This window comes from Marmota marmota, unplaced genomic scaffold (genome assembly GCF_001458135.2).
Source record: "Marmota marmota marmota unplaced genomic scaffold, marMar, whole genome shotgun sequence".
Lineage (NCBI taxonomy): Eukaryota > Metazoa > Chordata > Mammalia > Rodentia > Sciuridae > Marmota > Marmota marmota.
Genome location: NW_026000221.1, coordinates 4,276,316 through 4,301,607, shown reverse-complemented (window position 1 = coordinate 4,301,607; position 25,292 = coordinate 4,276,316). Strand labels below are relative to the sequence as shown.

At 44.1% G+C, this 25,292-nt stretch overlaps 1 protein-coding gene across 2 annotated transcripts in view; it reads left to right on the top strand.

Annotated features, from left to right (window-relative positions):
* Positions 1 to 25,292, top strand: part of Spock1 (SPARC (osteonectin), cwcv and kazal like domains proteoglycan 1) — a 499,034-nt gene that overhangs the window by 205,496 nt on the left and 268,246 nt on the right. The window contains exons 3-4 of one of the 2 annotated variants that reach the window (XM_048792070.1): positions 13,300 to 13,308; positions 19,816 to 19,861. In XM_048792070.1, coding sequence (XP_048648027.1) covers positions 13,300 to 13,308; positions 19,816 to 19,861 — 55 coding nt within the window. The remainder of the gene's footprint in view (positions 1 to 13,299; positions 13,309 to 19,815; positions 19,862 to 25,292) is intronic. The other variant, XM_048792071.1, reaches the window with a different exon arrangement.

The following is a 25,292-nucleotide window of genomic DNA, read 5'->3' as shown; positions in this document are numbered from 1 at the left end:
TTTTGCTGGGTGAAACATCTTCAATGCTCTTGGGGCCATGACAGTGTTGAAGTGAAGTCTCTGGGACCAGTGTAGCACAGTTACTTGTGATTGGAGATGGTTCCTGACCACTTTCCTTCTACCTTTCACCAGAGGATCCTATTTTCTTGTGCTGTTGGTCACCTCTCCCCATGGTACTTCCCTTCACATTTAACTTGCAAAGAGTGTTTTCTCATGTTCTGGCTGGTGGCTTCCACCCACCCATTGCCTCTCTCCCCGTGAAGGCACCACCTAGAGCCTAAAAAGCTGTTTTCTGGGTAATTTTCCACATTGCTTTTGAACATTTAGCAGTAGTAAAGGGCTCTGGGAATGATTGCCCCCGCCTGAACCAGCTGTCCGTAGACACAAATACAATGGCAGCATAAAGATGGGCCGTTTAGGGAGTTCAGAGCTTAGTAATTGCAGAGAGCAATTAGCTTTTTCTTCTCACTAGTGTCTGTCTAGAGAAAATTGCAGAAACTTTTAGGGGCATCTGAGAAAAATCTTGTCCTTGGATGCGGAGTTGAAAAAAATAAAGAGCATGTAGTTTCTTTCATTTGTTAACTAATTCCTAACAATTTAACTAAATCTTCACCTGCTGTGGTCTCTGGAAAGCAACTTTGAGTTGATGTTTTTGCCTTGGTTGGGCAGGAAAGAGGAGGAAGGCAGCCACCCCATGCTTCAGGGCTCTGCTGGGGCCCTGTCACTCCAAGGAAGTCTTGCCCAGGCCTGGACTATGTGTGCAGCGCCTCATGGGGCACCTGGTCAGTTTGCCTCCTGAAAGTCTAAGCTAGGAGGGGACTTGGGACCTGAGGTCAGTCTCGGGGCTGGCCCTGGCTGTCTTTGGCCTGAGAGTTTTGGGTGCAGACACAATGTGTGCCATGGAAGTGTCAGGGTCCCTGGGGCCCCCACAATGTTTGGTTTCTGAAGAGAGTGATGATGGCCCCATGGGGTGGAGGGGCCAGTGGGACCACTGGAAAACCTGTCACTGTGGGCTCTGGCTCCCCTTCTGGGCTCAGCCTGTTGTTCAACTTGGCTCCCACAGAGCAAATTCCAGGGCATTAGGGATGCTTTCAGCACCTCCTGACTTCCTGGAAGGAATGCTGCACTGATCACCAAGAGTCAATGAGTATCTGCTGAGCTCATTAGAATTAGTATAACTCTTCCTTTACAATACCTCTTTTCCTTATTACCACCTACTGGAATAATGGAGTCTGTGAATTCACACTGTTAGTGGTCTGTCTTTCAGCTCAAGGCAGCACTCTGTTCTCAGGTTGACTGAGACTGATGCCTGTGTTTGTGTCACCTGCTTCCCTACCCTCTTTGCTCTGTGATTGTACCCACTCGAACTCAGTAAAGTCTCCTGTCACAGTTCCAGGCTGTAGGATCCCCTGGCTTTTGGTGGGGCTCCTCCTCTCTCATCTTGCATTGTTGGGAGGTACCCTAGCAGGACTACGGCAGCTACCTTGGGGCCTTAGTGAGAAATACAAGAAGGGGACCCCTCTGGTGGGTGAAGCCCAGCTCCAAGGTGCTTGGTTACTGAGTGCAGTGCAGGTGGAATTTCAACCCCTCGCTTCTTTCCTGACTTTGTATTCTTATGAGGTGAGCAACTTGTGCAACCTGCTCTGTCTTGGAGGGTGAACCCTCTTTGAGTCGTCCCTGCCTAAACATTTGGTGCCCAAAGTTTCTATTTCACAGCCACAAAGGCCAGTGAGGGCCAAACATGAAAATCTAATCAAAACGGAAATTCATAGGCATCCTGTATGTGATGTCATTTTCTTCTCTCTGAGTTCAAAGCTCATGGTGGACCACCTGTGCTCATTATAGCAGATGTGAGTGGCTTTGGGTAATTTCTCATAAATTATCATGTTTAAGCTGAGTTTCACTGGAACATTTTTCTGATGGTCTTTAAACTGGTTATTTATTTTCTTAGAGAAATATAATCCACGATGGCTTGGTAATGAACTGCTCCTGTTGTTACGAGACTGGTTCACATTATGGTGAGGAAGATTTATGTTCCCAAGTAGATTTTCGTTGCAAAAGAGTCAAGAATAATGCGGTCCTCTAAAGAGCAGAGAGACAGTATTAATAAGCACACAAGGTCTGTCTGGCTGTGGTTGAGTATGTGTTCATAATTTATTTAATATTTTCTCCAGTTCTGTCATTCAGGCATAATTGTTGTGTGGAAGAAGAATACAGAAGCCACAGGAATGCTTAGTAAAGTGGGCCTCAGGATTTTAAACTCATGGCACCAATAGCCGCCTTGGCTGTTGGGCCAGGTCTGGGTTTGCACTGCTGCTCAGGGAATGTCTTAGTCACCTTTTTCACTGCTGTGACTGAAGGACCTGACCAGCACAATTATAGAGGAGGAGGAGTTTATTTGAGGGCTCATGGTTTTAGAAGTCTTAGTCCATAGAAGGCCAGCTTCATTCCTCAGGGCTTGGGGTGAGACAGAACATCATGGTGGAAGAGTGTGGCAGAGGGAAGCAGCTCACGTATGATCAGGAAGCAGAGAGCAAGTCCACTCACCAGATACAAATATATGCCCAAAGCCATGGCCCAATTGCCACCTCCTTCAGCCACACCCAACCACTTCAGTTACCACTCAGTGAATCCCTATCAGGGAATTAATTCACTGATTGGGTTAAAACTCTTACAACCCAATCATTTCTCCTCTCAACCTTGTTGCACTGTCTCACATGTGAGCTTTTGGGGGTCACCTCACATCCAAACCATAACAGGGAAGAGGCAAACTTATCCAGGATGATGATGGATCAGACTGAGGACTGGTGTTCCTCAGCTAGTTGGCCTCAGCAGATTGAGATTTGGCAGTCCACCCCACCAGGAAGATCCCCCTTTGATCCCCAAGGAAGTCAGGCTGGTGTGGAGCAGCCATCCTCGTCCTAGGGCTGCTGGAACTTCCCTCACAAACTCTGCTTGCTCGGCCCTCACCTAATCACAGAACTGGGCCCTCTTCAAACCCACAGCCCCTTCCTCAAGGAGAACTTACTTGCATACAGATATTAGCCAGCCCCCTGGGAATTCATCCAAGACCTTGTGTGGGAGTCTGAGGATAGGTCTCACCTCACACACGAGGCAGCAGACAGTCTAAAAATGTACTAAATGTGTATTTTCTCCCTTTGAGGTCACCCTGCCACTAAGAGCCCTTCCCCTTTGCTGGCTTTCTCGCAGTGATAAGAGCAGAGCCAAGCCCGGAACCTTCCTTCCTTCTCTTCCCTTCCCCATCCCTCCAGATGTCTCCTGAGAGTTCAGTTCTTCTCTCCCCCTTTTTAGTCTCTGGGATCCCTATTTTAGCCCTTGAGGCTCAACTTCCCTGAGTTTTATCAAGGGTGGTCCTTTCCTTTCAAATGAGTAGAATTGCTAGCCTCTAAGAGAAGCTCAAACGTGTGCATAATTAAACCAGCTTTGATTCCACTAACAGCTGTTCTCAGTCTCCACTGGTTACTCAGGTCTGAGTTGGGTGGAACATCACCTGCCCTCCAGGGCTCCGTGGGACCTTCAGCCACCATGCAGTGCTAGGCTGTCACGGTGCAGGGAAAGAGCCCAGGGCTCTGCAGTTAGAACTGACTTCCAGTCCCTATCCTGCTGCCTTCTGCCTGTGTGACCCAGAACAAGTTACTTCCCCTCTCTTGAACCATAGTCTCCTCAAGTAAAATGTGGAATTTTGTCCATCTTTGCACCATCCTTGCTGTAACTCTGGGATCATCTCTGCCAAGTGCAGGCCACAGTGCTTGGCAGGCAGTGGATGTTCAGTGATCGTTCGTTTGCTTCCCCCTATAGGTTGAACGCAGTCTCAGGTTGCTCTTCCTTAGCCTGGTGGGTACAGTACTTCCCCTAGGACCTGGGCCCTTGCTCTACCACCCACTTGTCAATCTCAGGTCTGTAGTAGAGCATATTCTCACCTTGACCATGCTCATTTTCTAGGAAGGCTACTTACAGAACATTTTTCCCTTTTCCCCTGTCTAATGGTCCTTCACTGTCTTCACCTCCCATCCTTTCCTGGACTCAGGCTGACAGGTATGCCATAGACTTGGGGGCAGACACATTGGCAGGATTGTCACTTGAGACTTAGATTCTTAAAGCAGTGTGATTGGCCTCAGAGCTGTTTAACCCTCTTGACTCTGAAGGAAGGGTCCAGGAACAAGTTTCAATGAACAAGGTTAGGGGGAATGATCATGAGGGCCCAAAAGTCCCACTGGGAGGTGGAGACGAGAAGAGTAGAGTCTCTGAGGTCAAGCCTTGCCCTAATCAAAGTCACCCATTTGCAGGGAGCATATCTCCAGGGAATAACACCCACTTCTGGACTACAGACTGCAAAGGCATCCTGAAGTGGCCTTTTTAGAAGTTCTGCATTTATCCAGAGCATAAATGGCACACCCAGCTAGTTCTTGGCACTTCGCAAGGCAGCTTTAGTCATGGGGAACCCATGGGATTTCTGAGGTCCTCTTTGGGGAGAAGCCAGGTCTTAGAGCAGCGTGACTGGGACTGGCTGCCCCCTTTGACTTGGTCTGCCACTTGGCACTGCTGAGTCAAAAGGAGGCAAAACCTCAGCCTGGGAGGAGGCTGCACCCCACCTGGTAGGAGCTAGAAAGATTAAGCTAGAGATTTCCTCCTGCAAATGTGGCCCTGGGACACCCTGAAAGCTGAGGAAGGCACCTTTAGTGGCTAACTGGGAACCTGGCAGCTCTTCCCCAGACAAACATTTCTGTTCATCTTATCACCTTATTATGAAGGCATCGCCCCTTCCTGCTGAGTCTGTCCGTACTGATAGCTCCTGGAGGGGCCTGTGCTCCTGCTAACGTAGATGTTCCCAGCCAGGACGCCTGCAGACAGCTGAATGGACCGCAGTGGCAGCCGACACATAATGAGAAATCCATCACACACGCGCATTTGCAGCTCTGGGTCACGTGCGTTCAGCTGTTAGTAATGTGATTACATAAGTGGCATTTTATTTACACTTTCTCACAGAGCGGTGGCTGCTGCTTTTGCAAAGCAACCATCACCCAGATTTGATGTCTTAAAAATCTCCTTAGAGTCCGGATGGCAACATCACAAATAAACTAATCCAGAGGAAACCAGCGGCACATTTTTAAAACTCTTGTTATCAGCTCAGAGTAGAGAATATGCTGGGATCAATTAAAAAATGTAGTTGCCGTTTCTTGGTGCATGTTCTGTGTGGGCCATCTGGCGTATATGTAGCTGATCATCCATCCTTGGGAGCAGGCACCCCTGTCCTCATTTCACAGATGAGGAGGCTGAAGCTCGGACAGGTGAAGTCACTTGTTCAGAGTCACTTAGGCGATGGCAGTGGGAACGTCAAGAGGAGTTACCAGTTAAGAAACTGCCGTGGGTGTTTACGTATTTTATGTTTTCGATTGGGAAGCAGAACCATTGATTTCAGTTCCAAGCTGGGCTGAGAGCTGAGTTTGTGAAATGAGAGGCGTGAGAAACGGCCGTCTGAGGCTCTGATGGGCAATGTGAAAATAACCCATGCAGTATTGCTCCCAAATAATTCCAGCAGGCAGCCCTGACAAGGTGCCTCTGATTCTAGCTGTGATTTGTGTGTCCCGCTGGTAAATTAGATGAGGTATCTGGGCCGCGAATGCCTTATTAAATCGAGCCACAATTTGGGTTTGTTGCAGGAGCTGTCACTGCCTCGTGGGAAACGTGTGATTTCTGCTGTGAGCCCTGGGTCTTTCTCCTGCATGGTTCTGGCAGGGGCCAAGGGCTGCATGCCGGTGGGTGAGCTGAGGGTCACCCCTGCTTGTTTCAGATCCTTCATTTCTTAATAAGGTAGCAGAAATGCCAGAGTAAAAGGAATAAATTAATGGGTGGCAATGTTTACCATCCCAGAAACAGGCTAATTATCAGAGTCTGTGGTTTCATTGAGCTGCTGGAAGTGTTCCTGAGCTTTGTCCTTGGACTGGCCCAAGAAGTGCTTCATTCTGACTTCCCATGTCTGGCTGGTGGGTACGTTTCTGGGAGTCTAACAACTGGTGTACATGGCTCTTTGATGGCAGGTTTTAATGCTGTGTGAATTCTTGTAAGAATGAATTTATCTCTTCAGGCTACTACCTCCCAGATTGTAATATTAGGGTAATGCTATTTTGATTGTACTCATCCCATAGGACTTTAAACGTACGAATAAGGAGACAACATACATGTTGAGAAGCAATAAAAAAATACAAACATGAAGAAAACCCTCATATTCTCACAACTATTGATAACCACTGTTACCCTTTTCTGTGTTTACTTCATTTCTTCTTATGGTGGATAATGGGAACATTGAAATAGAGTTGAGATCCTAAAAAAGTTGACCTTGCAACTGACTACATAAGACAAACAATTATAACAAATCCCAGAACCAGAAAAGTGCCGCCAGTTGCCCTGACTTGGAGCATGTAGGTGGACAGGGATACCCTTGTTCTTCTGTAGGGTCCTAGCGGGAGGGACTTGGGGTACTAGGAGGGTGTGTCTGTAGGATAGGAGAAGTAGCCACTGTTGCATCCTTGTCCACCCCCTCCGCCTCCACACCCCCCAATATTCTCCCCATATCTTCCTGTGTAACCTTTCTTTAGGAGTCTTCAACATGCAGAGGTTAATTTTGCTAAGGTTGCGCAATAGCATCAGGTCTAGAAGAACATATTGACCCATGGCATGCCACTGGTCTCGGAATTTACTCAGGAGATTGTCTCAGTAGTTCTGTGCATCACGCATAAAACCCAACTGGAATCTTTCCTAATGTTCATAAGTTATTTATTAGAAAAGGGGTTATAAAGATCTAGGATACAATTACTATTTGTGTTCATCTTAGGTCCTTAAAATTTAAAAGCAAAAATAAAAATCAGAGCAAAAACAGCTTATTGCTTTGGTCCACCTTGGATTCTATCAGTACGTTCTATTCCTTGCTAGTGCGTGAAAAAATGTTCCTACTTTATTTACACAAAGCTTTCAGGCATATTTGATTTATTATTTGACATACTTGGAATCATAGAATTTTAGGACTGCAAGGGATTTGCATTGTTATTCCCCAAATAATAAATGAAAAGAAAGCATAAAAATAAAAGTATTACATGGCTTCTGCCCACTGAGTGCTCCCTCACAAGAAATAAATATGTCCTCATTGATGTGTATTTTGTTACCATATAAATGATCACACCTGATCATTTTACCCTGGAGGATTTTTATTTTAAAAGATGAGGACCAAGGAACTCCTCTGCAAACAAGTGTGGGGCCTTTCAAAGGTAGTGTGAGAACAATAGGCCATTGGTTATTTTCACTGTCTGAGGGTTGGGAGGGGATCCTTCAGGGTCCTATCTTCCAGAGTGGGGTCACATGACATGGTCCTTATTCACCAGAAGCTCATCCTCAGAGGGAACTCGCTTAATTATTTAATGAAGAGAAGGTGGAGCAAGCTGTCAATATGTCTTCTCAGGAGGAGGGAGAGCAGACAGTCAGGCCAGTCAGTTCTAATTGTGTTTCATAATGATGCCCACATGCTCTTAGCAGGTGGCATGGGGATTCTTGGTGATGGGATGGACAGGCCAGGCCGTGGGCTTGGTCTGGTCCCTGGAGTGGCATGCCATGGGTCAATATGTTCCTCTAGACATGATGCCATTGCTCAACCTTTCAGCTAAATTGGCAGATTATGATTATCATCATATGCCTTATCCCTCCAAACCAGTCCCAGTAGCAACAGAGCTTGCTAGTCGCAGAACAGAGGGTAGACTGAGAAGTGAAGGGACCTTTGTGCCTCCTGCTGTCTCTTCTCCATCATGGCACCTGGGCTCAGGTGTCACTGACTTTTTCAGGAGCTGAGGGCACTTGCTGCAAAGACTGCACATGCTGGTCTGTTCTGGGTGCCTATCTGCAATGGTTGCTTCTGCCCCACCATATGCTCCTTCCCTGGAATGTACTTCTGTCCTTCAAGACCCAGCTTGATGCCACTTTCTCAGTAGGGTCTGCCCTGACTCCCTGGAGTGATTGGTGGCTTTCTCCTCTGATCTTTTTTTTTTTTTTTAATAAATGACCACATTTATAAGGTACTGCTATGCTTTATCTACTTGCATGTCCATTTTCCTATCTTCTAGGTGGACACTGTGGGCTGCATTAGAGTATGGGTTGGTTGTTATTCAGCATGATGATGGTAAACTTGTACAATGAACTTTTTCATTGGGACTTTTTTACTTGGGCTCCCTTTAATCTCTCCCCACATAGGGATGAGAATATTTTGGAAGATATCAGTTTTAATGAGTCATTCTCCAGTGAAGTCCTCCAGTGGCTTCCTAGTGCCTGTAGATTGTCTGGTTGTCTCATCAGGAATGCAGGTGTTGAGTCTCCGACTCTAGGTTCTTTCTAATTTCACTTTGCCTTATTGGGTGCCCCAGTCTTGCAGTGAGCATGCCTGGATCATGGAAATGTGCCTGGAGGGTAACAAGACAGCTATATGTCCATAGAGTAGACTCCTACTGGGGGACCCAGCATGTTGCTCTTGGTGTAAGGATGATTCTCTTACAGTTCCGTCTTGTTCCTATGACAAAAGTGTGCTATCTTTATGTCCCACAGCCAGGTGAGCTAGTTCTTAGGGGAGGAGCCTGGCTGAAGTGCCTGTGGTCATCTCTCTACATCTTCTGAGTATATCAGGCTTATTTTGGGAAGTTCTGGGATTGAGAGACAATTCACTACAAAATACCATCAAAGCTTATTGGGAGACAGGCAGTGTGGCTCAGGTCTCTAGGATCCAGGTTTTCTTGGGCCAAGCAGACTTTGAGAATATGGGTAAAATCTTCAGTAAGTCTCAGGAAACTCTTGTACCCATGCGCTGAACCCTGATTTTGGCCCTGGTAGTACCTCAGCAGGAGGGTGCCCACTCTCCTCCATGGAAACCTGCTGGTAACTGCAGAGGCAGGCGGGTTGGGGCATGTGGGCCCATTTTCGGCAGGCTTGCTTACTCTGGTTACCCCTCATCATGGGGAAATGTTGTCTCAGAAATTGCAAATTTCACACAAGAGCCTTCAAATCCTGACTACCACTGTGAGTTTGGAGTGGACAAAAGACCTCGGGTTCTTTATTAAAGTTTTCATTTTGGGGTCTTTGTTAAGGAGCAGTGGTCTGAAGTCTGGGGCCTCAGGATGTAGAAGATCACTGGCAGAGTGGTGCTGGGACAGTTCTAGGATATTGTGAAGGGAATATTGATTGCAGCCCTTTTGGGATGTTCCTTGGAAGAGAAGGGGTTGAACATTAGGGTTGGGAGCTGTGGTGGCAGCCAGAGCTATGCAGCTAATGGAAATTTCGTGCTGAGGCTATGGTTGTAGATTTCCAGAGAGGCCTGGTGCCCAGGCTGCCATTCCTTGTTCAGTACTTTGATGTCAGTGTTGGGTGTGTCACTTTGAACTGGGCTTCTGGGAGTGCCAGCGGCAGACAGGTTTGAGGTAGCACTCAGTCCAAGGGACTCCAGTGCACCTCTGGAGGCCAGCTATCAAGGCTGCTGTCCTTGGTCCTGAAGGCCATCTTTCTGCCAGGGGAGCCGTTTTAGTGAGGCTGGGCCTGGGGTAAGTGTAGATTGGGAAGTCAGAGCATCCTTCCTGCTTTCCTGGGTCAGAACAACAGATGGATTTTCCGTCCAGTTTCACAGAGACTTGGTGAGGCAGGTGTTTCCATTCTCCCATTTCTCATATGGAAAAGCTGAGGCTTCAGATTCACTAAGATCCCAGCAGTGGTATTAAGTCTTTTGCGGGAGGACTCTGGTCTGGGCGTTCATCTCTCCCATATCTTGATGTCTCCCATAAGCATCATAGTCCATCTCTGTGTGGTAGCCAGCTCCATGCCCTCTCTCTAGGGACTCCAGTCTTCACATGCCTCACAGTCCCTCCCTTCACATGGTGCCATCGAGGCAGGGTGTGTAGTGGGGAAAACATCATCTTTAAAGCCTAGCAAAATTGGAGCTCAAATCCTGGTTCTGCATCTCACTTGCCGTGTGATTTTCATCTAAGCTTCAGTTTCCCAAATGATGATGCAGGGGTGGTGATTTGTGCTCTACTCAGGTAGTTATTGCAAGCGTTAAATAAAACATAAATTAGCATTGGGGCAAACAGATTCCAACCACTAAGTGGTAGCTACTATTATTGTAGTGATAATTATTAATATTACTGTTTTTTTTAATTGGAATTCATTTTTTTTGGATTTGTACTTCCATTGGATGCAGGTGCTGAATTCTTGCATCCGATTTTAGTTTAGCTCTGGTGAACTAAGACTTAGAGTGTGCATGTTCCTTGGGTGACTTGGGGCATCAGTGGGGTGAGGATATCAAGTAGGGGTTCCTCTATACACCTCATGTGCAACCTGATCTATCCTGCTGAACCCTTCTGACATCATTTCCACTGGTCCCCCAGTTTATGTTGCTATTTCACCTTCCTCAGAAAACTCCAGCCACAGAGCCTATGGTCTTTAGTTAAAGGGAAAGAAATTAGGGAATGGCAACCAAAGATACTGACATAAAAAGCCAGGCTGAGTTGCCTGTGCTTATTCAGTAGATGTTTGCATGTACTTATTAAGAATAAGCATTGCCCTAGGTGCTGAGGTTCTGTGGGGAGGCCACCCAGCCCTGGCCCTGGGCATTGCCATCCATGGAGCCAAGCCACAGAAGAGTAGCCAGCTGTGGTTATGTGGGTGTTTCAGCACTTGGTAGGGGGCAGCATAGGGGCACAGATCATTTAGTAGAGTGCAGAGGGATTAGGGACAAGGTGGAGCTTTCCACAGGAAGTGGTGTCTAAACTGGGGTTCTGTAGAACAGTACACGTTAATCAAGGAGGGGTGAGGAAGCCTGTTTCAGGCACAGAATGGGGCAGAAGGGGCAGAGTTTTGAAAATTGAGAGTGTGGGCCATTGCAGGTCCCAAAATCAGCTCATTTACTGTCTCCCTGGAGCATGGCCCCAGGGAGATAATAAGGCTCTGCAGGGGTTAAGTCTTGGGGAGGTTCTACAAGTGGAGCTAGTGGGTTGGCATGAGCCTGGAAGTTGCGCTGATATTTTAAGTAGGGGAATGATGTCAAGTTCCTCTGTCACCTCAGTCATCAACCAACACAGCCTTTGCCAGCCCCTGAGATTAGTACCTCCCAGAGAGAATGAGTGGGGAGGAAGGAGTGAGGGATCCATTCCTAGCTCATGTTTAGTTTTCTAAAAGGCAGCATCTGCCTTGCTCATGGAGGCCTGCCAGCTCTGGGGGTGGGGGCAGGGGGCATTCTCAGAAAGATGGCAGGACCTAGTTAATTTGGAATCTGTGATACTTGGACAAGGCTGGGCTTCGGGCCAGTGTAACTTGTACTTTCTGGGAAGTAAAGCTTTACATGATACAAGATGGCAAGGGCCTTGTTTGGTGGGCCAGTGAGATGGATCCTTTCAGGGTTCCCCCATCTGTTTTGAGTGCAAATTGATGATTACACAGAAATTTGGCCTGTTCGGGGTCATTTCCTTATCAGGCTGCAGTTAATCGTATTTGAAACTTTAATTTGTTTATATGATATCTAATACCTTACAGTGGTCCAAACACCACACTTTTGATGAACAAAAGAGCCCAATGGTGAGTATTATAGACAGGTCCATTTAATAGGTGGGGGTCACTGAACTTAAGAGAGTGGGAATCTGGACTTTAAACAGAATCATGCCTGCTTGAATCTTCATATTTCACTGAATTTTTTTTCAAGCACTCCTCATATGTGAGACTAATGAAATTACATGCACTTAAAATATTTCATAATTATTTTCCCAGTTGCAATTGGTCTCCCTTCACTTGGGCCTAATTGGTAAAATTCAAATGTATAAGAAGTCACATTATTGAAATTTTAAACATATCATTATTTTCACAAAACCGAGTTTCCTTCATGTACCTGGGATGTCCCACTAACATAAACCTCTGGAGACGAATGTGAACATTGCTTTTTGTTTGTTTAATTAATTAATTAGTTAATTAATTAATTTTAATTAGGTCTATATGACAGCAGAATGCATTTTGATTCATTGTACACAATTTCAGAACAACGTTTCATTTCTCTGGTTGTATATGATGTAGTGTCGTTCATATGTGCAGTCATACAAGTACCTATGGTAATGATTGCTTTTATTTATTAATTTGTGTGCCAGATAGTATACTGGGTACTTTGTATCATGATTGTGAATCTTTGAGATCATCCTTCAAGGTAGGTACAAGTGGCTTGTTTTATGGATAAGGAAACCGACTCTGAGAAGCCAAATGGGTTGTGCAAGGCCACACAGTGGGTGAGTGAGTGCTAGAGCTGGAAGTTGAACCCTCATCTGCTTAAAAGCCTGCCCTGTTTCTAGTATTTCCTTTGCCTTAACCTCTTCTCTTCTTCCACAATACTGAGAAGATTGCTCTTGGTTAGCTCAGACAATTTGATAATTTTGCTAACACAATGAAAGGTATTGGTGTTTTTGAGTCTGCAAAGACATGCTTGTCTTGGTCAGAGTACATATGGAGTATCCTGTGCCCATTTATATCCCCAGAAGAAAATCCCAAATGCAAAGCAGAGCTTTAAGAAAAAACTTTGTTCAGGCTTAACTTTTCTATTTGGGAAAAGAGCAAATTAGTGAGTCACTTCCCTCCACCTTGGCTTAGATGGGCTGACAAAAAGTCCCCAAGCAGGGAAAGCTCCTTGTGATGGCACTAGTCCTTTAATCAGCTGGAGGGGTCATACCAATCCTATTCATTTCACATACATCCTAAGACCATAAATTCATGTTTTTCTTAGGTCCGAGCCCACCTCCAAGATATTTTGATGCTGCAAGGCAAAACAATTTCTTTGCAGGAATGTAGAAGGTCTATTACTCTTGGTCCCTAATGTTATCTTGATATTTTTTCTTTAATTGAATTTTGCCCTCTGGACGGATGTCACAGGCCCATTTGAAATTCCTGCAGATGAACACCAGGGCTGGGTGTTTGGATTTCATCATGATTTTGCTAGTCCTTTTGTAATAGTGCATAGATCACTGAACACACTCAGATTTCTCCCATTTTGGTTATTCTACCCCATAACTTCTAGTCCTTTCCCGTGAACTTCATGAATGATGGGACCTTTGCAAAGGAATGATGGTAGGTGACTTAAGAGATGATATCTAGCTATGATCTTTCTAATGTTATGAGAATTTGAAATTTTAATGCAATTATCAAAAATGTATACATTCCTTCCTATTGTTTGATGTGATTCTTTTATTTTTTTTTTCTCATTCATAATGCTTTCGTGCTCAGGAAGTTGAGGTAGGTTTTTGACTTTTCCACTGTATGTAGACATAGCATCAAAGTAGTTGCCAAATGACATGTAAATTTTATCCTGCATCCTAAATCTTGGTGGTAAATATTTGTTTTTGTTCAGTGAACCGGTATCACACACATTTGTCTTTCATTGGTATATCCAGGAGATGCAATTTATCAAATGCATATAAACAGTCCATTTGCTGCTTTATCTTTTCTCATTAGTTACAGTACAAGTATGATTGTCAGTTATTATCTGTGTTTTACTGGTGGGTTATTTATTGAAAGAGCAGAGCAACTGACATTGTTATTTTCTAAATCATTTTGTCTAAGGCCTACAGGACTTTACACCAAATGTCAGATCAATTTATCAAAGAATTGCTCTATTTAGGATGAAAGTGATTTAGAGTGTGTGTATAAACATACACCCACCTGTGCTTACACACACAAGCAGCAGTTATGGGAATTTCACAGGGATTGCAGAGATGTTACGGGAGCTGAAACAGTTTCCTTACCATTTGATGCAATTCAGCAGGGATTTATCAAGTGCTGTTGAGTGATGCCTTAGGGAATATGAAGGTAAGTAAGGATGGCCCTGCTCAGCAGACTAGCCAGGTGTGGGGGGTAATATGTGCACAGGGAAGGACTATAGTGCACATACTCCTAGTTCCTGGTGGACAGGGGTCTCACGGGTAGTGTCTGAGAGTCCTCAAATCACTGTCCAAGCTGGGCCAGGTGACTGGGCTGTTTCATTCAGAAGAATTCCCACTGGGGCTCTTCTTCAGGGACGGGGAGGGACAGGCCTGCCTGAAGTACACAGAGAGCACACTGCTTGTCCAGAGATGTGAATGGACGTAGCTTAGAGGTAAGGTGACTGTATGGGTAACTAACTTCTTTTTCAGTGAACAAAGTGTTTTGTACCTCATAGTAGCTTGATTAGCAGGGATTTCCATTGCACAAAAATTAAATGACAAGGAAACATTGCATTATATAGTGGGTACCCTTACATAGCATTGTCTGAAAATATCACTTTTCTAGTGACTTCTGTTATCATTGTAGGGATATTCCTCTCACCCACCACCCAGCCCATCTTCCTTTTTTCCCCAGTCAAGCAGTTTGAAAAATGAACTAGTTTGCCCTGAATCCCCTTGAGAACAATTTGGCTACAGTCCCTTAATTGATTTCTTTCTGAAAGTTTTGAGTTTTGTGTAGCGAAGTCAGCCTTCATCTGGGATCTGCAGACCTGGCCTTAGTCCCCTTGACCTTGTAGCCCAGGGCTTCTCCTGTTGGTATTTCCTTGCAGTGGGCCCACAGGTGACCCCACAGTGGCTGCCATGCCTTGCTGTACCTGGCTTCCTTCTGTTCAGGGCTGTGTGGCTCACCCCAGCTCCCATTCACTTTCTAGGCTGGTAATTTGTATTATCTCAGGTAATCTTCTGATGGAACTGCAGGGTTCAAACGGTTTAGCTAAAATATGTATGAGGGAGAAATTATCTGTTTCATGTGAGCTAAATGCCTTTGATCTGTGGCATCTGAAGCTGTGGTATATAATAAATTATACCCTCATCCTCATAATCAGCAGCCAAAGCAGTTGGGTTTCCAGAGTGGCTTGTGTTTGTTTCTGCCCCCCAGCTCTTCCTTAGAGTTGGCTTTGACGTTCTTTGGAGCTGAAATAGGCGACGCTTGAAAGCCAAATCCCTGGGGAATATTTGAGCTAAATTGCATCAGCCATTTTTGGGCTTGGCACAGGGAAAGGAAATTCACATTCCCATTCTAAATGGGCTGTAACCATAGACTTTCCCATTGCTTATGATCATCCCTGATCAAAATACTTAAGTACCCATATTATAGCAGGAGTATTTTGGTATCATTTCGTGTTAGGCAGACTTAAAGATTACATTAGAAGATGCATTATAGAATGGGATGTTCTTGGCATGTACTGTCATCCCTTAATATCTTTGGGATATTGGTTCCAGGACCCCTGAGGATACCAATATCTGCAGATTCTCAAGTCTCTTATATAAAATAGTGTAGCATTTGCATGTAACCTGCTCCATCCTCCCCATATACTTTAAATCATCTTGAGATGACTCACCTAATACAATATAAATGTATTATGAAAATGTAAAACTAAGGATATAGTTGTTAAACTATATTAGTTAAGGAATAATAACCAAAAAAGCCTATACATGTTCAAGGCAGACACTTTTTTCTTTCAAATAATTTTGATCCTCATCAGTTGAATCTACGGATACAGAAAGCCAACTCTGTGTGTGTTACATCATCTACGCTACTCCTATTAATTATTAGTAGACATATCTTTACTAATGTCTATTATATGTAATTTGTAGGGTTATATATGCAGTATATATATGTATACACACATATATGTATACATATTTTTTTTCTTTCTCATGGATGCTGATCAGAACAGAATATCTCTAAAGTAGTTGAAAACCCAGAGTTAATTCCTTTGCACCAGCTACTGGGAGCCAAAAATTTTGTAAGCTCCATCCTTATAATAATGTGATATTTAGTTAGTGAGATGAATGGAGAAATATTGTTTTATCTATGTCAATCAGCTGTAGAGGGTAACAAAATAATAGTAGCAAGAGTCACTACCAGCTTCTAATTCTTCTACCCTTAACTCTACCTCCTTCCTTCATCCTTACCTAGACCTGTAATGATTCAGCACTTTCTTGCTATGATCTTTGTGCTGACTTTTTAGGATTATTTTCCTGCTGCCCTGGAATACTTCATGATTTTGGACATCCATCAGTGTGCTCAAGTTTGAGTCTCTGTTTAAATTAATAGATTCTTCTGTATTTTTAACAGTCCCTAAAAAAAGAGTTGGATGAGTTTCAATTATAAAATGTTCTAGTGGAATGGAATCGGCCTTTCCTCCTATGGGTTAGTTAGAATTTAGAGCAAACTGTTCTCCACTTTGTCCAGTGGAGGCCTGACACAATTATGTTCTGCAACATGGACCATAAAATATACATGGGGAGTAACACTGCCATCCTTCATCGCTAAACCAGTATAATACATTAATGGGAGTTATTCAATTTAATAAATGGCTATATTTAGATATGCATCTTTCTAGTAAGGTTTATGTTTTAGTTAACTGTTGCTGTGGTCCCTGCATGTCTTTTTTAAAAAAAAAAAAAGCTTCATCACTAGATGATAAAATTACCAGTCAAGAGGCCAACTCAGACACATTTCATCTGACAAGTTTCATCTACCCAATACGCCTTTCACCAAAGTCTGAATTTCAATAGGCTGCAACTTTCATGGGCCATGAGGGAGGTCAGAGATAAGAGCTCTTAAAGTCCTGGACCTTGCTGACATCTGGACTAGACTTTGAGGTCCAGGCTACAAGAACACACTTTCAGATAATGTAGTGTTAGGTGTGTGGGAATAAGCACACTGTCTCCCGGGGTGGAAACAAAAGAACTGGCAATAGCACATATATCCTGTATATTTTAATTAAGTTAGAAAGTAAGATAAAAGCTTGGCTTATGTCTCCTGGGTCATAGGCCCTAGAGAAGTGACTAGCTGTGGTATTGGTAGAGCATTGGTTCAAGACCACATACAGCTGTCTTTATGTCCTGGGAGACTCCATTTTTAGGCAGGGCACAAGGATTAGCAAATTGTCAGGAGGTGAAACTCTGGGAGATGCCTTCTGTTATTTTAAGGTTTTTGCACATAGGTTTGATGTTGCCTTCTCCCAGACTCATGGAATTCATCTAAGCAGCCCCAGCCTGTGTGAACTTACTGTGTGGCTGGTGTGTGTGGAAGGGTGATCACGTGTGCCTCAATGGCTTATACTGTGACCTTGACAGCAGCAGTGACTGCAGAGTCCCCTCCCCCATGGTCATTGACCATCCCCCAAGTGGGCTCTGGTGCGTAGAATATTTACACATACTCAACATCTTGACCCCTGATGGGGCTTTTCTATCAGCTGCAGCCAAAGCCGTGACACCCAAGATTTCACCTGCTTCTGGCTCATTGGTTTTTGCTTTGGCAATCTCCTTTCCTGAGGCAGAGCAGAAGCAATCAGATGTAGGAAATAAGTTTCCTTCCCTGTTTGGCCTTGCTGGGCAAGGGACTGTTTGAAGGGCTTATTTTGCATAATGAGTTTTTACTCAAGGTGTTCTTTCACATTTTGACAGTAATTAGGCAGTGTTATTACATTTGCAGTAGGTTTTAAATATTCTAATGCAAATATCTGCTTTAAGAGGGTATACATTTAAAACCATGGTTTTCCCCAAGAAATATATAAAATGACAATCGTAGTTAACCTGGGAAAGTGACAAGGTCCAGAAGAATATTTCCTCCCAGTTATGGAGTGTGTTGGGATGATTAGAGAATATTCAGTTCTTGAGACTTGCTCCAACCTTTCTTTGACATCAAAGAGAATGTGACATGTGAAATTGAAGCAGAGGGACTGGTCTTTGGCTCCAGCCCTTCCCTGTCAGACACACATCCCAAGCTTCCAAGGGCTTCTATGTATCAGCACAGCATACTCAAGTAGAAAAGGTTTCATAAGCTGTCACATTGCCATTGGACATGGCACTTTCCCCTGTGTGTTTGACAGAGCATTGATAAACTGCAGTTGGAAGGATGGACAGTGTGTTACTTTTTTCCCTCCGGTGGTAAGAACAAGTTCATTTTGAGTTCTTTCTTCTCTTACCCTGGTGAACAGCACCATCCATTGGTAAGAGGGTTGTGTCAGGTAAGAGTACACTGGCGTCAGACCGAGACATCAGGTTCTAAATTTCTTACCCACCATTCAGTCCTTAAGTTAAAATAATAATTTAATACTGGTTGTCCAAGTTTTAGCAGAATTTCAAAATAAAAAGAAATAAAAAGTGGAGGGAGATATTGAAGAGAGATTGTTTTAAACTTTCTCAGTGATATTTCATGGTGTAGATCTTGGAGACTCCCTAACCAGTTGGGTGAGGAGGTCAGTTATGCCAGAAAATTAAAGCCAGAACAAAGTGGGCCAATTCCTTGGAGTTAAAAATAGTTTAATGCTGCATCTCCAGGATCCAGAGGAACCCGTTCATGTCTATTCATGCTCTGGAAGATGGAGTCACTGGCCAAGAAGCAATATGTTCTGATTTTACTCTAAATCCAGTTTCCTAAAATCTATTTAAAGGCTTAGGTGAACTCAACAAGGATCTAATAAAGCCAGGTAATTGAACAACACAGAGGCTGATAAAATTCACAGGAGATTTTGTTGGAGATAAACTGCAGCAGGAGACAGTCTGGACAATAATTTAAACTAATTGTGTACTTTGATGTAAATTAACTTCTCCGGAAGAGAAATTGAGGCCTTATTTTGAAAATCTTTTTGAAAGTATCTGCAGCATGCAAGGCATCTGCCAAAAACAGAGCAAATAAGCTGGATATTAACTAGAAAGCGGCCGAGGCCTTAGATACAGTCTGAGGTCAATAGGAAGGAGTGACATCTCTTCTCCTGGCAAACTATTCAGTTTTGTTGACAGTGATGTACTGGGGAACAGTGGGGCCAAGAAGTGTGGAGGGGAAGGACCAAGTGAGTGGCTATCTGAAGGGAAGGGTTATTAGAAGTGGGGAAGAAGCCGGGTGCAGTGGCGCACACCTATAATTCCAGTGGCTCAGGAAACTGAGGCAGGAGGATCTCGAGTTCTAAGCCAACCTCATTAACTTAGCAAGGCCCTAAGCAATTTAGTGGGACCCTATCTCTAAATAAAATACAAAATAGGGTTGGGGATGTGGCTCAGTTGTCGAGTGCCCCTGAGTTCAATCCCCAGTACCAAAAAAAAAAAAAAAATGTGGGTAAGGGATTAATATAACTCTGAAGCAGTGAGTGACCTAGCTCTTACAATTTCAAAGTAACAAAGTGCCCAGCCTTGGAGAATAAATTGATGCAAACTATGTGCAAGACAGACGTGGTTACGAATAGACTAGATTGACTGGCCTTTCATTTTTCCATCCTTGCATGCCCAGAACAAATGGTATTAAGCTGAATGTGTGCTTTGCTTAATTCTAACGTTTGAATGGCCCTCTGTGTAGGTTTTGTGAGTGTTGGAAAGCTGAAACTGCACTGCAAGATACATGCCTCTATGTAAAAGAAATGTTGACAGTTGAATTATCAGCTGTTAAAAACCCAGAGGCTTAATCATAAGTGAGAGCAGCCAGGCAGCACCTGTGGTATACTTGATAGTAAATGCACCTCGCTCATAGAAGGTGTCTGGGTTTATGTGTCAAACCAAGAAGAGCAGTGCTGTTTCCATTTTGGACTGGAATGTTTTTGGTATTTTAAGTGTTTAATGCATACAGTATAAAATATAAAAATTTGAAAAGTAAATTGGTATTTTTGATTGGACATTAATGCCTATTTAGGGAAAGACTTCCAAGTTGTGTTTTCCTTTGTGTTTTGGAAAATGGGGAGAAGGACAAGTGTTTATGCAGTTGTGTGAGAAGCTTCCTGAAACCTGACCTTCGTTTTCTATTTTTTCCTTTTAGGATGATTATTTCAGAAACTGGAATCCCAACAAGCCCTTTGACCAAGGTAAGGAATGCAACATGTCTTGCTGTGTATAGTCTATGAGAAATACTGTCTTTTCCTTCCTCGTGTGCTGAGTTAATGCTCACAAAGGCCAGCTAGCTGTCTTGTTTTTATTGATTTGGGGGACCGAATTGAGTAGGGTAATAACAATTATTTTATCAAGGTGGTTATTTAAGGTTATATCTAGGACAAATTTAGACAGTTTTTTTTAATTGAATTGACCAGTACAATCATTGATTAGTTTTGTTTAGAATAACAAAAATAGTGGACTGATTATCAGACTGAGCTGGTGAATTGTGGGCTGAATCTAGTGCTTTTAGCCACAGAACCCATTCCTAGAAATGTTCTTCAATTCACATGAGCCATAAAAATGAAATTTTCTAAGGAAAACGTTGATCCTGGAGGTTTTGAAGGGCACTGATACTTCATTTGTTAAGTACCTACTTCATGGTTCCTAAATAGAAATCTGTTTCTGCATTGACTGACCATTTGGGTTTCACTGGGTCCTCAGAGGGCTCTTTCCATACACCCCAGCAGGCATAGAATAGTAGCTTGATGGCTGTTGTAAATCACTAACCACATCCTCATGTGAGTTATTTAAGACACAACAAGGACCTGCCATGAATCAGGTCCCTGCTCCCATCGTTCCACGTGGGGCTGCTCTTGACACAGCCCCTGCTGCTGAAAATGATGGTAGGTTGCACTTGAAGTACATTCCTGCCGTGACGCTGAGACTCAGAGGAAGATATTGCCTCCCGTGTCTCCGAGGGCCCATGCTTCTGAGAATCAGCTTTAGTGCATGGCTTGAGTACTAAATGGGACAGCACGGTCACTTTGAAGGGAGGTATTGATATGTCATTGGTGTGGAGTGCCCTTTTCTGCCCTCTGCTTTGTCACTTTAATTGACCACTCACTCTGGACTCTAGCTTTCCTACCAACAGAACTAGTATTAAATTTTTCATACATGCTTTTGACTTATGCCTTGAAGGAGTGCAATAGTTTGTGCATTCATGCATGCATTCGACCATCCTATCCCTCTCAAATCTTTACTGAGCTCATCCTGGTTGTACAAGCCACCAAGATACTGAGGAGAGAGCAAAGAAGCTGAGGTGCCTACCCCAGGGGAGCTCAGCAAGGAGGAGCAGGGAGAGAGGAGCAGGTCAGTTGCAGTGGGTGGGATATGTTAATGGGTGGGAGAAGCAGCATGGGTCTCGGCAGGTGGGGACTCTAGGGGTGTGAAGGTGGGTGTACAGGAAGACTATTTTTTTTCTAGGCTGTCTGGGTTCTCCATGCCCTGGGCTGCCAGGCCTCACTGCTTTCCAGATCTAACCATGACTGAAACATCTCAATTATTCACCCTGATGTGTATGAAGGTATTAGTAATTTAGTTTAGGGATTTCCCATGAAAAATGATCAAAATTGGAGAAGTTTCTTTAAAAGGATAAAACTTGGTTTTTGAAGAATATTCATAGATGCTGAGCCACAAATTCCAAATTCCCTGTCCCTGTCTGATAAATGAGCCCTTCTGCAGATGTCCCTAGCAGGCTTTTGCTCACAAAGGCAACTCGACTGATGGTTACAGTGAACTGATTTTTTTTTTTTTTTTTTTAAGTTAAGAACCAGAAATAGGTTCTTGTCCTACAAGGATCAAATAGCTGTCAGATGTACTCTTCTCCCCTGGTTGCAAACAAGTATAAAACCCCTACCAGGACAGACATTTTAATTTTTTTCTAATGTACATAGGAGAAGGGAGTACATGAAAGGTGGGTATCATTTCATTACTGGGAGTATAAATGATTACTTCTGTTGGCACAGGGGGTCACACAGAAACTTTAAGCACACAAATCAACCCGATATTTAAAATCGCTTAGGAAAAAGATGCAAACAAGGATTTTTCTCTCCTAGAAGTGATGGCCTATCCCCTGCTTGCTTTTCTGAGCTTGCAGGTTTAAAAACTGGGTCTGCTCAGATGAATCCTTCCAGAAAAATCTCATGGCTTTATGGGGTTGGTAGAGGGCCTTCGTGAGTAGCCCCACTTCGTATCTGAGGTGTAGCCGCTGTTGGCTATTTCTATACGGAGCCCTGGGGAGAGCAGGCTGAGCTGAGAATAGCCTTCACTTAAAATATCAGCCCCAGCAGATGTCATCCATTACACTGTGGGCTGCTCAATAAAAATGGGAGGTCACTCTATCAGGGCTGACACGACTGGGTGAAATATAAACCACAGGCGTGGAAGGTACAGAGCATTTCATCTTCCAGAAAAATAGGAGAATTGCTGAGATCCAGTGCAAGTTGTCAGCAGCAGAGAGAAGTCCTTTTCCCTCCTAAACTGAAAAGAGACGCAAATGTAGTGGGTTTGTGGTGGGGATCTTATTCTTTGTAGGAATAGAACTTGTTGAAAAGCACTTTCAGAGTTCCAGAGGACAAATATGGGCTAGAAGGGGGTGGAAGAGGCTTCTGTGACAGAGGTGGTCTGCAGCAGGGTGGGCAGGTGGGTGGAAGAAGGAGGACCCAGCATGGGCCATTTTAGTGCATTGCAGTCATGAAGTGATTGGAGATAGATTATGGAGGTCATTCCATACCATTCTACCAAATTTAAACTTTGTTTTCTCAGCAACAGGGAGCCATAGAAAGTTCTTAAGCAGATGAGTGACATAAGGAAGACAATATTTTGGAGGATTTTGTTTGGTGATGTGATACTTGTGATTAGGAACCTCAGACATACTTGCTAATTGATGTTACTCCTGTAGGACTCTTGCATACATAACTTCTTCAAGTCATCATCCATTGCCGTAGAACCCTGGGCTCTGGCTGTCACAGGTAATCAGAATTTTGAACCCAGCTTTCTAGCTTGACCTTTGAAATGCCCCTGTGGCCTCTGATTATCTTAGATGTTCGTGTGAATAGTTAGAAGACTTAAAATACTCAAGAAGTAGTTGCTGGGCTGTAATTGCTCTCTCTGCTTAAAGATATTTACTGAACTTTGCACAACAGGGTTTTCTGGAGCCTGCACTTATCATCATGTAATTGACTCAAAAGCAGTTAGAAGAAAAGTGCCTTACCTGGCCTCTAAAATGAGGCTCCAATTTCTTTAACTTGTTATCTTGAAACGAATCATTAATGCTCTGTCCGTGAAATATAATAGCCATCAACTTCAGGCTTTCAAATACGAATTCTTTCTGAGATTAGGATAAGGAAGTATATCTTTTTTTTTTTTTTTTCTTTTTGTAATGATTTAATGCCAAATCTCCCTGCAGAAGGGATGGACAGCAGTTCAGAATTGAAGGGAAGAATTATTAACTCAGATGAGAAATTTTCTTTGTGAAGTCCACCAAGAAAGACGCCCTGCTGAGAGCAGCAGGTGGGCACAGCTGGGGGGAGCCCTGGGCCACTGCAGAGGCCTTTCCTGTCTTGCACAGGTAGGAGCAGGGGAGGCCCAGGACTGGACTCTGCAGGAGGAGGGCCGAGGTACAGAGTTCTGAGTGGCTGCAGAGTTTTCCAGATCCTCTGCTGCATTGCCCTGTTAGTCACATGCTCCCTCCACTGACCCCAGGCCAACCCAGGAGCTCAGACCAGGGCATTGCTTCTCAAAGTGGGATCTCATCCCCGTCCCTAGTGTGGAACACTCATGTCATCTCTTGCAGATTCCTCATGGTCATTAGCAGTCTCAAAACTCTGAAAAAAAAAAGTTTTCAGTAAAAATGTTCACTTAAGCCAGGTGTGGTGATGCACGCCTGTTATCCCAGCAATTCCCGAGGCTGAGGCAGGTGGATTGCAAGTTTGAGACCAGCTTCAGCAACATAGTGAAGCTCTAAGCCACTTAAAGAGACCCTGTCTCAAAATAAAAAGGGCTGGAGATGTGGCTCAGTGGTTAAGCAACCCTGGGTTCAATTCCTGGTAACAAATAAATAAATAAATAAATAAGAAGAAAAAATTCAATTAACTTACCATTTTTTAACTTTGCCTTTCACCACCTGCTTTCGTTTTTATGGATTCATGATACAATTCCCAGTTACCCAGAGGAGATAGTGTATTCTGCAGGGTACATTTTGGTAAATGCAGTCTGAGATCTTGCAGTTCGGAATCAGATTCTCTCTCAGTATAGAACATGACTGCCAGTTCCTAGCTGTGTGATTCTGGGCAAGTAGTTTAACTTCTCTGATTCTAAGTCTCCCTACCTGGAAACGAAATTGTAAGAGTACTTTAAGTAATAGCACTGAGAAGATTAAATTAGTTAATTTGTGCAGCATTAATTTGTGTAGCGAGTGATTGGCAAGTGCTGATTTAGCAAGTAGTGGATGCTTTTCATTTCTGCCTCTCCCTTTCCACACAGGTTTTAGTTCTTTCTCCTTTTTTTCCTTTTAGTGGCCTCACCATTGGGATGCTCTGAATCTCTTGGGGCTGAATTGGCGCTGGCCTGTTCTGCTCTAGGTGGGCCACTGTGGTGCTGCTCCCCTGTTTCCTGTTATCAGAGCTGAAGAGGTTCTGGCTCCTTTTCTTTCTTGCTACCGGGGATTGAACTCAGGGGCACTCGACCACTGAGCCATCTCCCCAGTCCTATTTTGTATTTTATTTAGAGACAGGGTCTCACTGAGTTGCTTAGGTGCCTCACTAAATTGCTGAGGCTGGCTTTGAACTTTCGATCCTCTTGTCTCAGCCTCCCCAGCTGCGGGGATTACAGGTATGCACCACCAGCCAGTTTTGGAGTTCAGGCTCTTGATGCATTTATACAGTCACCCCATAAATAGTTATCCCATGCTCCATGTTGAAGCCCACTGTGCTGGATAACGGCACAGCAGTGAGGAAGACCCCTCTCCGGGACACTCCTAGTTACCCATCCCAAGACATCCACCCACTGTCTTGCACAGGAATGGAGTGTGTGTAAGCCCTGGGGCTGGTGGTGGTAGGGAGCAAGAGTGAGCACGGTGGGCATGAGGGCAGTGAGTCTGGGTAACTGAGAAAGCCCTGAGGTGTCAAGTGTTCCTACAGGTGACACAGCCTGTAGCTGCGATGGTGTGTTCTTTGGCTTCACTGTGGCCTGGGCATTCTGGGCCTCTAGTCTGTGGACCAGGCTCTGTGGTGCTGCACAACTAACTGTGCTGATCACAATCACCCTTGGTGAAATTACGAGGTGGTGTCCCTTTCTTTCTTCTTCCTCTCAGGGAGGGGGCTTGATGAGGAAGGTTATTCAAAAGACCTGGGTGGAGGAGATAGAATTTATTGAACCATAAAAAAAATAAAATAAAATATGGGCACTGTGGCACACACCTGTAATCCCAGCAGCTTGGGAGGCTGAGGCAAGAGGATTGCACATTCAAAGCCAGCCTCAGCAACTGAGGCCTTAAGCGTCTCAGTGAGACCCTTTCTCTAAATAAAATACAAAATAGGGCTGGGGATGTGGCTCAGTGGTCAAGTGCCCCTGAGTTCAATCCCC